Source organism: Pelodiscus sinensis, chromosome Z (assembly GCF_052426305.1).
Source record: "Pelodiscus sinensis isolate ZL-2025 chromosome Z, ASM5242630v1, whole genome shotgun sequence".
Lineage (NCBI taxonomy): Eukaryota > Metazoa > Chordata > Testudines > Trionychidae > Pelodiscus > Pelodiscus sinensis.
This window is the reverse complement of record NC_143085.1, coordinates 24,114,876-24,127,452: the sequence shown is the minus strand read 5'-3', so window position 1 is coordinate 24,127,452 and position 12,577 is coordinate 24,114,876. Positions and strand designations below refer to the sequence as shown.

Here is a 12,577-nt window from a genome sequence, read left to right as displayed (position 1 = left end):
GAGGGAGATCTCATTTGAGGCACTGTGCTTGAATGTTCCCTAAATCTGTGTGCTGCAGCTTATCTCTACCACATGCTCAGAAAGACATCTCTCAAAGCACAGTCTTAGGCTTTGTTTCCCATTGTGACGAGGATCAACATTTCAGCCTGTCAACTCAGGAAATTCTCCAGGATGAGAAGAGTAGCCAGAGTTGATGGAAGAGCAGTCCCCACCAACCTTACCGTGTGGAAGACAATACAATAAGTATGTCGACTTCAGCTATGCTATTAGTGTAGACAAGGCCATACCTATTCAGTTTCAGAAGTCTAGACTACAGTCTATGACATTTACCTCCAACACTAAGGCTATGTCTAGACTTTCGAGGAAAGATATACCGAAAAACTTCTTCTGAAAGAGAGTGTCCACACACAAAAGTGCATAGAAAAAGCGATCTGCTTTTTCGAAAGATAGCATCCACACTGAATGGACGCTATCTTGCATTTAAGCTGTGATTACTGTGGATGAAGTGGCCACCAGGGCACCTATGCTTTTTCCTCTTTCCTCTTCTTTTGAAAGACCTCCCTTTTCCCCATTCACACATGCCTTTTTGTGAAAGAGCTCTTTTGGGAAAAGGGTTCTTGCTCACGGAAAGAGGTTTATCAATATCAGAAAAACCCTTCTGTACTTTTGATTTTTTTTTTTTTGAAAGAACACAATTGCAGTGTGGACATAAGTGAAGTTTTTTCAGAGAAGTGGCATCACTCATTGGTGCGGAATAATAATCCGAAATTATCTTGTGCACTTCTCTTCCTTGGCAATACAAGATATTGGTACAGAGAGAATGACAAGCTTGAAAGCAGAGAATCCACTGGGGAAAAGGTCACTTGTATTTCGTGCACATCTATTGTCCACTGAAGCCTTCTGGTTAACCGCCTGCTACACTGTAAGCGCTCAAAGCTTGCTATAGTAAGGCCGGAAATCCTGGGCTGCCAAAGAAGCAACCAAATACAACAGAGTGATGCTGCAATGCGAGCTACAGTTTTCATTAAAACTTCTCACCTGGGTTGAGGAAAAAAAATATATTTATTTTAATCATAGGATATTTGGGATTCCTAAGAAGAAAATATTAAATAGCCTAATAGGGCTTACAAGCCAGGTAGGATGAGAGGCATATAGATGTTTTAACAAGAGGCTCGAATGACAGATCATGTTAGGTCTAGGATAGTGATTCTTCGACCTCAGTGTTTCTTGAGCCAAGAAGTATGTTCAACTTTACCCAAAAGAGTTCCAGTATTAATTAATTCATTGTTTCATTTTCTAGTCTATATATGTATATTTCCTCACAGCACAATGGCTGACCAAGTATTATACATAATTATTAGCATCACTTACCATATTAAAGTATCCCGATTGGTTAATTATTAAATCAGACAGTTTTTTAATATCAGGTGGTGCCAACAACTGCAGGAGACAAAGAGCCGTTCTAGGCACTCTGCAAAATCCAGCTCAGGGGAAAATTTGCAGTTTATTCTACTCATGGGTAAGTGATTTTAAATGTCCCATTTGCAAAATTATACAACGTCTGCTGTCCTGCCTTCCACAAATTATCCCACAGCCAGGTCGCTCAATATTTTGAGTGGATAATAGAAAAAAAAGGAGGCAACTTTTACTAGTTTGGATCAAACAAGCAACAATATTTAAATCACATCTATAAAGTAGAAATTGTGGGAAAGCTACCAGAAATCTCCACTTGTGAAAGAGACGTCCAATATAACAAGGCAACAGCAACATCAGAAATCTCTGATTTTCAGGTTAACAGAGCAATTTAGAAAGAACTTACCTCAGAGTGAACTGGTCTTCTGTTGAATTTTTATCAATAGACACAAGGAAAGTCAAAATATCACCTTTCTTGACAGTCTTTGGTACATATCGGATGACAATATTCTTATCCAACCTCATTTCACTTAAGGATGGGTCACCATGTGTCTGGTAAAGGAAAACACTTCCAATTCTCTGCAAAGGAGGTACTGATTCATCAATATCATTGCGGCCCAGTCTGATCCCATTATTTTTCCTTACATCTTCCTTAGTGCACTCCCCAGTCTCATCCCCTGGCTGGATGGTATAATAAAGCTCCACAGGGCTCCCTTCAGACTGATTCATCACTTTCTTACGGCCGGCCACCACTGTGGGGGGGTTAAACCAGCTCGGCAGGAGTTCCAGCTCTGCCACGCACAATCCCAGATCCCCCTTTAGGCGGCAGCTGCCTCGGACTTCCCTCGTTTCGCGGAAGGCAAACACACGCAGGCAGGGCAGCCTCTCTGTGGAGCTGTAGTCATCCCAGTCCCTGCCCACAATGTAGAACAGGATCTGGACTTTCGGCTTCCTCAGGTAAATTTTGTCATTCATGATGTAGGCTTTAAGTCTCCAGTTAAAGGAAAACTTGTTGATGGATCCAAATGGATTTGAAGACAACATTAGATCCTGAGGCACTGTTTGTTCAACTGAAAAGGGTCCATAGCTTGCATTTAACACAGGTGGCCTCTTGGATTTATAGATCAGGAAGGATTCTACCCGGGATTGCAAACTAGAGTTCCTCATGATATCCTGGTTGGCTTCCTTAAGAAAGAAGGAAATGTCTGCATTGTGGATATGATAGTTCACAGGCAGGTAAGTTGGCAGCAAAGAAAATCTCTGAATACTCTCCAGGATGCCTCGGCTGTCGGTCACTGTTGAAAGGAAAGGAGAGTTTAGAAGTTCCATATGCTAGAGAAAATTTGGGAACATCCAGTATCAAGATGCAATCTGATCCCATCTCCAGAGCAGAAGTACAAAGTGACTACTGAGAGAAGCTGGAGTGTTGGAAAGGCAGACAGTGAGTAACTGGCCTGCTTTCATGTTTGTTTCCGTGTTCTTGATCAGCAAATTGTATCAGGCACACAGAGATATCTTACGATTGTTCCCCATATCCTTTTTGGATAGTTAGTAGAAGTAGTATAATAGTGATGCTTAGATGTTGTGGCCAATACTAGTCCCTGTTGTGCAAGGCTTAATACTAATACATGGTAAGAGACAGCACCTCTAAGAGATTAAAGTCTAAATCAGTGGTGGGCAACTCGCAGCCCATCAGAGTAATCTGATTGTGGGCCATGGAACATTTTGCTGATGTTAGCCATCCCCAGGAATGCTGCTCCCAACCAACCTCCTGCAGCTCCAAATGGCTGCAGTTCACCTTTCCCAGTCAATGGGAGCTGCAGGAAGTGGTGGTCAGTACTTTCCTATGGCCCCTTCACCTTCATGCACCATTCCCATTGCTCCCACTGGGAGCAGCGCGGGGCCTTGCACATTGATAACATCAGCAAAAAGTCTTGCGGCCCATAATCAGATGGGCCACAGATTGCCCACCACTGATTTGGACTACTACTGGTCTAAATAGTCAAGACAAACATGAGGGAAAACAGAGAGATGAAGTGACTTTCCAATGGTCAAAGTTGGGAATAGATCAGGACTCTGGAGACCCATTCTAGTGTCATGTCCAGTGGATTATACCATCTCTCCTACTTGTTACATAAGAACATAACAATGTAAGAACACCATACTGGCTCAGACCAAAGGCCCATCTAGCCCAGTATCCTGTCTGCCGACAGTGACCAATACCAGATACCCCAGAGGGAATGAACAGAACAGGGAATCATCAAATGATTCCTCTCCTGTCATCCCTTTACAGCCTCTGACAGACAAAGGCTAGGGACACCATACCTACCCATCCTGGCTAATAGCCATTGATGGACCTATCCTCCATGAGTTTATCTAGTTATTTTTTGAACCCTGTTAAAGTCCTGGTCTTCACAACCTCCTCTGGCAAGGAGTTCCACAGGTTGACGGTGCACGGTATGAAGAAAAACGAAGTAAACTGTATCCACTGGATCCCCCTTGTCCACATGTTTGCTGACCCCCCTCAAAGAACACTAGTAGGTTAGTAGGCATGGTTTCCCTTTACAGAAAGAAACCTTGTTGACTTTTCCCCAGCAAATTATATTCATCTATGTGTCTGATCATTTTATTCTTTACTATAGTTTCAACTAATTTGCCAGTACTGACATTAGACTTACAGGTCTATAATTGCCAGGATCACTTCTCAAGCCCTTTTTATATACCGGTCTCACATTAGCTATCTTCGGTCATTAGATACAGAAGCTGATTTAAAGGATAGGTTACAAACCAGTTAATAGTTCCACAATTTCACATTTGAGTTCTTTCAGAACTGTTGGGTGAATGCCATCTGGTCCCAGTGACTTGTTATTGTTAAGTTTATCAATTTGTTCTACAAGCTCCTTTAATGACACCTCAATCTGGGACAATTTCTCAGATTTGTCACCTAAGAAGAATGGCTCAAGTTTGGGAATCTCCCTAACATCCTAAGCTGTGAAGACAGAAGCAAAGAATTCATTTCCTAGAATCATAGAACACTAGACCTGGAAAGGACCTTGAGAGATCATTGAGTCCAGTCCGCTGCCCTCACAGCAGGACCAAGCACTATCTAGATTGGGGTGGGTAATAATTTTTGATGGTGGGACACTCCAAGATTTTTGAAAGAGATCAAGGGCCATATTCTTCCATTAAATTAATGGAGGAGATACGGTGTCTAGGATGGAGGTTGGATGCAGAAGGGAGCTTGGAGTAAGAGATTGGGGTACAAGAGAGAGACTGCAATCTAGGAGGGCATGTCTACACTTGCACCCTTTTTCGAGAGAGGACTGCAAATGAAGACATTCAAAATTACAAATGAAGCCGAGACTTAAATAATCCTGCACTTCATTTGCATATTAGCATTATGGCCCTATTCCTAAGGATACAGAGCCCTTGCCAAGAGTGGAGTAAATGGGAATCAATGAGACAAAGGGAGGCAGGCACACACAACTTTTGACACATGACCACATGCTGCAGAGGGTGCCAGGGAGTCCCTGAAATAGGTGAGGGTGGGAAGGCAAAACACAAGGAGGGAGAAGTGCAAGGGCTCCAGATGTATGCAATATGCTTGGACTACAGCAGCAACAAAGTATGTAACCTGTTAGTGAATTTAACTATCACCATTCCTTTGTGAGGCAGGGAAGTGCAATCATAGGGTGCATCTACACAGCAAACTTATTTCAGAATAACTAGCATTATTCTGAAATAACTTAGTCCACATCTACAAAGCAGGCAGTTATTTCGACATAATATCAAAATACTGTCAAGCTGGAGGTCTTCTTACTCCAACTCCTGTAACCCTCATTGTATGAGGAGTAAGGGAAGTCAGAAGAAGAGCGCTCTATTTCGAAATAATTGCTGGGTACACATTCCCAATTTTGAAATAAGCTATTCCAAAATAAGCTACGCAATTGATGTAGCTCAATTTGTGTAGCTTATTTCAAGATAAGCTCTGCTATGTAGATGCACCCATATTTATTTTTGAGAGCAAAATGACATGCCCAAGATCACACAGGAAGTATGTGGCAAAGCAAGGTTCCAAAGCGGGATCTTCGGAGTCTGAACTAGTGCCCTAAGCACTCAACCAGTCCTTCATCCTCTCTGGAGTTTGAGTTAAAATACTCAATAAATGTCTGCCATTAGAATGGCTAACATGATATCTGTTACACATAGACAATTCACAAAAAGTTAACACCCTAGAATGTCATGCTTCCATGGAGGAGTGTGGGGGACAACTTTTGTTCACTGGACTTTGAAAAACTTAATTGACAAAATCCCATAGAGTGCACTGTGAGGATTAACATATTTTTAGTAATGGTGCAGTTACATTCCTGTGTACTTTTCTGCCAGCAGAGTTTATGACATCCCTTTGTGCTATGTTTATGCTTACTTCAAAGGCCTACATAATTAAACACTAAAAGGTCGAGAAAAGGTCAGCACACTGATACAACCCATGTAAACAACATTGTGGCTTTAGAGCCACCTGGAATGCTGAATTCCTCCTCCAAACATCTCCTCACTGGTGCCCTGAGGAGTTGGAAGATCTGGCAGCTTACCATTTCAACTGTGCATTGAAAGAAATACCCAGAACTCTGCTAGGCTAGGGACCCAGGTTTCAAAATTCCACGACCCATAGCCCCATAAAATGTACCCATAAAACTGTACACTGTTGTGGTTTGGACCATTAGTAGGCCATGTCTACACTACAGATAAGATCGAAGCAGCCACAATTGATCTTCTGGGATTTGAATTAACAGATCTAGTGAAGACACGCTAATTCCAACTGAGAGGATGCTCCCATCGATGCCAGTAATCCTGCTTTTATGTGGAGTAAGGGAAGTCGAAGAGAGAGTGTGCTCCCTTCAACTTCTCGCAGTATGGACATCGATAAAATTCAAGTTAAGATGCTTAGACTTAAGCGACGCAATTAACGTAGCTGAAGTTACATATCTTAATTTGACCTTGACCCATAGTGTAGACCAGGCCATATAGAATACCACTGACAAATGTTTTTATACAGGGACACAGAAGTGCATCTCTCCTCAATATTTGGGGTGTCAGGGTATATCTATACTGCCACCCTAGTTTGAACTAGGGTGGCTAATGTAGGCATTCGAACTTGCAAATGAACCCCAGGACTGCTGGCTGCAAACAAACTTTATGGGATGGCAGGATACTTGTCCACATCCATGATAAAAGGACATCCAGCTAACTAAAATCATGCTGGATCATGGATGTTGCCGAACAGAGAATACCGAACTGGAGAGGTTCAACCTGTATTAACAACCTTGCAAGTATCACTTTTCACAGCACACTTACTCAGCCCTAGCAAGCCTGGGGACAAATGAAGCTCTGGGTGGCAGCAGGGTGGTTGGGAGAAGCAATGTGAGGCTGGAATCTGAACAGACGCATAGCGAGGGTGTTATGCTCCCAGGGGCAAAGGAAAAGTGTATGCTGTCCCCCGCCATGCATCAGGGCCTCGAACCTGGTGCATGGCTGAGCCCAACCCTGCCCCCTCCAGTTTGGGTCCGAGCCCCTGCCTGCACTAACAAGCCGGTAGAGATGGAGGAGGATCAGACTGCGGGTGGAGAGAAGACTCTAGCCACCGCTGGCACACGGAGGAGGAGCAGGTAGCCGAGGGATGATAGGGGCAGCAGAAGGGGACTAAATTGGCACCCCCCCCCAATGTGGCACCAGAGGACAACTGCTTCCCTCTGCCTCCCCCTCGCTACGCCACTGAATCAGAAACCTTAAGGCCAGAGATCCGAAGCCCTGTAGCTGGCACCTGAGCATTGAGTCCAAAGCCATGTGGAGAGAGGAGGCCTTCCCGCCACTCCACAGCAGACGCACAAAACCTGAGCCCCATCACCCCTGGGAAGGTGGGGAACTCACAGGCTGCCAGCTCCTCCATTGTTATTCCCCTTGGGTGTCTCCAGAGGAAGGAGGGGGGTAGGTCCAACCTCTGCTGGTAGCCCCAACAACCCATTCAGCAAATCCAGGAGGAACAGGGAGGGGAAGGGGCCACTATTTTGCTCACCATACATATCACAGCTCAGATAGGATGTGGACACAAGAAAAACTCCTAGTGGCTACATTTAAGACATGTGCATCAGTACAAGGAACTGGCAGGACTAGGGACTGGCAGGCTTGATGTCTTCTTTCAGCCCTATATTTCTAGGATTCAATGATTGAGCCTAATAAACACACTAAAACCCTTTTCTATCTCTCTGGCAATGAAAAGAAGCCTAACAGGGAATGTAATTAGAATATAGCCTCATTTACAGCCCTTTTTACTTTGCCAGAGCGGGATAAGAGGGTGTTAGTGTAAATGACAATCAGAACGTATAGTATTTAATTGCTGTTGCACAACCCTACCTGATCCAAGAACGACATAAATGCAACTGAACAAATGTACATTCTGTGCCACCGGGCACTAAGAGAACATTTTCAATGACACTGAGCTTCTCCTACTGCCAGATATCTATCTTAACTGTGCTGTCGAGCAATTACCTGAGGCAGGCTATCATATTAAGGAATAAGCTCTCCATCCTTTCTAGGAACTGTCAGTCCTGAAGAGCAAAGACACACACTGTTAAACAATAATACGAATCACAAATACAGTCCAACTTTTCCTGTTTGAACATCTGACCTTCGTACTCAAGGATGAACACCTTAATTGGTCAATAAATTACATATTCTTCTAAGTCAACTTCAGATCCTTATACATAGTCACAAGAGCAACAAGGGGTCACTGTGAATGTCATTCAAAGAGACTTAATTTCCAAAGCTTTATTCCACAAATGCTTTATTACTCTTCACTTGGCTTGCCATCTGACCTAAATATTTATTGTCTGGACAAGTAGTGAATTGACCTGAACTGATGTTCGTTATTCTAAGCCACCAAAATACCAATTATGTTCAGCTATTCACTGCGGAAGGCTAAAACAGGCTCATTATCCTCAAGCCCCTAGGGAGGGAGTGATTAGTGCCTAAGAGAACAGATTCCACATCAGAAATGCCCAAGTGCTGCAACTTTGGAAACCTCTTCTCAACATGAAAAATAATCAGGACACAAATGCAATAGGTACGTTTTATGTTTTGTTAAGAAAAATATCTATATGGTAGTAGGCTATTGCATTCATGGGTGTTTGATATCATGTCACATGTGATAAGAGAATCATAAAGAGACAGCCTTGTAAATAAGGCACTGGATTGGGTCTCAGGAGATCTAAGGGTTCAATTCCTGCTGCTACCATTAGCTATTTAACCTCTCTTTGCCATAGCTCCCAATCTGTAAAATGGGGATAATACAGGTTTCTTCCTCTCTCCCCACTTTTGTATGTCTGATCTGTTCACATTGCAGGCACTTCAGAAAGAGGCTGTATGTTATGGCCTCAATCTCAGCAGAAGCCTGTAGGGCAGAGGTGGGAACGTTTTTTCAGTTGGGGGCCACTGACCTACAAAAGAAACAGTCAGGGGCCACAAACAAGTGAGAAACAAAAAACAAAACCCAACAAACACACTACTTGCCTGACTTGCGGCACTGGGGCTTCCTTTGTGCTCCAGCCCTATGTGGGGGGAGGAGTGTGCCAAGTCTTAGGGTATGTCTACACTACAGCACTAATTCAAATTAGTTAATTCGAACTAAGCTAATTCAAATTAGTGCATCTAGACCTAAAAACTAATTCGAATTAGCATTTTGCAAATTCAAAATAGCATGTCCACACTGAGTGGACCCTGAACTGAAGGTAAGGCTGGCCGGAACCATGGCTGGCAGGGCATCAGGTTAGGACTTAGGGTGTGGAGCTTCTGCCTCAGGCTAGCTGAGGGCTGTGCTTAAAGGGACCCGACACCCACCCTGGACAGACAGTTCTCAGGGTTCCTTGCTTGCTTATCCAACTCGATGAGGGACAGCAAAGTAGTCCTGACTTGGAGTGCCCTGAGTGCCCACACTCGGCACATCACAGCACTCAGCCATCAGCCCGGCTGCACTTTCTGCAGGCTGCGATCTGGGGGGGGGGAAGGGTCAATCAGGGGGCTGTCAGGATCCAGGAGGCCCTGCTGGAGAGCTTCCACCCCGAGGGGCCCACAGAGCCACCCCGGTCCTCCCCATCGGGGGCTTGTGCCCCATTCCTCCCTCACCTCCTTCCACTTACCCTTCCCTAGCCCCCCTTCCTGATGTAAACAATAAAGGACACGTGTTCAAAAATAGAAACTCTCTTTATTTAACAAAATTGGAGGTGGGGGGATGATTAACCTCTGGGGAGACTGGGAAAAGGAGGTGGGAGAGGGGAAGAGAGAGGATGGGAGAGGGGAGGTGGAAACCTGGGAGGAGGGAGCTGGAAGGGGGAAGCCAGAGAAAGAAGGAGGAGGAGAAGTATAAAACTATGGTACGCCATATCTTCAGTGTGGTCTCCTCACCTCAAAAAAGATATTTTGGCCTTGGAAAGGGTTCAGAAAAGGGCAACTAAAATGATTAGCAGTTTGGAACAGGTCCCATATGAAGAGAGGCTAAAGCGAGAAGGACTTTTCATCTTAGAAAAGAGGAGACTGAGGGAGGATATTATAGAGGTATATAAAATCATCAGTGGTGTAGAGAGGATGAATAAAGAAAAATTCTTCATTAGTTCCCATAATAGAAGGACTAGAGGACACCAAATGAAATTAACGGAAAGCAGGTTTAAAACTAATAAGCAAAAGTTGTTCTTCACACAGCACATAGTCAGCCTATGGAACTCCGTGCCACAGGAGGCTGTGAAGGCTAGAACTATAACAGAGTGTAAAGAGAAGTTAGATAAATTCATGGAGGTTGGATCCATGGAGTGCTATTAGCCAAGGGGTAGGAATGGTGTCCCTGGCCTCTGTTTGTGAAAGGCTGGAGATGGATGGCCCGAAACAAATCACTTGGGGTATGTCTACACTACCCCCCTAGTTCGAACTAGGGGGGTAATGTATGCATACCGAACTTGCTAATGAAGCCCGGGATTTGCTACACGCGGCACGGGGTTCGCCCTAGCCGGCTTTTAAAAATGGCGGCGCCGGCTTTATGCTAATGAAGCCCGGGAAATTCAAATCCCGGGCTTCATTAGCAAGTTCGGTATGCATACATTACCCCCCTAGTTCGAACTAGGGGGGTAGTGTAGACATACCCTTGGTTATTATCTTCAGTCCATCCCCTCCAGGTTATCTGGTGTTGGCCGCTGTTGGCAGACAGGCTACTGGGATAGATGGACCTTTGGTCTGACCTAGTATGGCCATTCTTATGTATTAATCTCAGGGCTCAGGGTCGGGGGTCTCACTGGACCAACTTGATTTTCATGCAAACCTGCTTCTGGGTTCGCATGTGGCCTTTGGTGGCCAGGCTGACAGCTATCCTGCCCTAGACGGCCGCATTCCTGTGCCTAGTGCGGAGATTGTGGACATTGGAAGCCTCCCCCCAAACCTCGATGAGGTCCATGATCTCCATACTAGACCAGGCGGTCGCCCGCCTCCTGCGGCTCCGGGCAGGTGCCTGGGAGCTGCCAGCCTGATCCTGGGAAGAGGTGGAGGGCTGGGTGGCAGCAGGTGGCTGGCTCATGCCATCCCAGGTGCAGGGTCTGCTGGCTGGGTGCTGGCAGGCTTGCAACTGGCACAAGCACTGTAGCCCCTTTAAGGGCTCCGGGGCCGGGATGGGGGCAGAAAAGTTTCCCTGGTTTGGCCCAGAGTGGCCACCAGGGCAACCTGGGAAGGGCTAGCCTCCAACTAGTTCGAATTAACATGTTAGTTCGAATTAACATAGACATACTAACTTTGTAGTGTAGACATACTGGAGTACAGTCACCAGCCTGTCTCACTGCAGAAGAAAGCCTCAAGCCGTGCTGCAGGCTAGATGAAAGTAAGTAGGGGTATGTCTACACTACCCCGCTAGTTCGAACTACCTAGTGCATACCGCACTTGCAAATGAAGCCCGGGATTTGCATAAGCGGGGTGCCGCCATTTTTAAAACCCCACTAGTTCGAACTACCTAGTTCGTGCCCCGTGTAGCCGCGCTGCACCGGGTTCGAACCAGCGGGGTTTTAAAAATGGCGGCTCCCCACTTATGCAAATGAAGCCCAGGAAATTCAAATCCCGGGCTTCATTTGCAAGTGCGATATGCCTACATTAACCTCCTAGTTCGAACTAGGAGGGTAGTGTAGACATACCCCAAGGGACTAGATTCAGCCCATGGACATTAGATTCCCCACCCTTAATCCAGGGCCTACTCTAATACAAACAGTGATTAATAAGAGAATCCTGCATATGCATATGAAGTAATCTCGTACCTGATTTTCTAGCAACAGTGCACTGTTCTATATAATCACATTATGGGATGTTACCAATATTCCTTTTAAGGTGAGTGCTTAGGCAACCAGCCAGGAGAGATTCAAATGCCATCTAGCTCATCAGCAGTGTCCAGAGCCAGCAGCATGTGTTTCTATTGGCTGTGCACATCCACAGTTGCCTCGATGAAGGTAACAACATTTATTCCACACAATGATAGGAAAAAATTAGCGGGAACATTGGATATTACCCAATTAAAGATTAGGAGAATAGTACATTATTATGTTTACATAGAGTAAACGTCAACTTTTGCGATAGAAACAACTTTATCCTCACTAGTTCAGGAATTATGCATTATGAGAAAGAATATGTCCTGTGTATATTGAAAGTAATTAACAAAATACTAACTAATTAATCTGCCAACATCCCCGTCAAGTAGTTAACATGCTCTCTATTGTATTGATGAGGAAAGTAGACAGAGATATGAAGAGATTTCCATATAGCCACAGAGTAAATCACTATCAGAGCTGGCATTACAATTCATCAGTCCCTCGTCCTGTACTACATCTTGGCTGTGCATGCAAGGAAACAATACCTCCCCTGTAGCTCTCTCTCTCATACTCTCCTGCAGCTTTAAGTCAATTTTGCATACAGTATGGTGCCAGTCAGAAAACTGTGGTCATGCCATCTGACTAAAAGCAGTATTCATATTTCCTGAATTGACAGGCATGGAAAGCTGCAATATTCAGACCCAGAATCTGAAAGCTCTAGTCCAGCAGTATTTGGCCACAGGGCTTTGATTCAGGTCTGTCTCCCATGTACGTACCTA

At 44.8% G+C, this 12,577-nt stretch overlaps 1 protein-coding gene across 2 annotated transcripts in view; it reads right to left on the bottom strand.

Moving 5' to 3' along the window:
- The window catches only part of TMEM132D (transmembrane protein 132D), a 597,317-nt gene that overhangs the window by 418,959 nt on the left and 165,781 nt on the right, over window positions 1-12,577 (bottom strand). The window contains exon 2 of one of the 2 annotated variants that reach the window (XM_075898457.2): window positions 1,820-2,708. The exons of the other annotated variant lie outside the window; for it this stretch is intronic. Coding sequence (XP_075754572.2) covers window positions 1,820-2,708 — 889 coding nt within the window. The remainder of the gene's footprint in view (window positions 1-1,819; window positions 2,709-12,577) is intronic. 2 annotated transcript variants of the gene reach the window in all.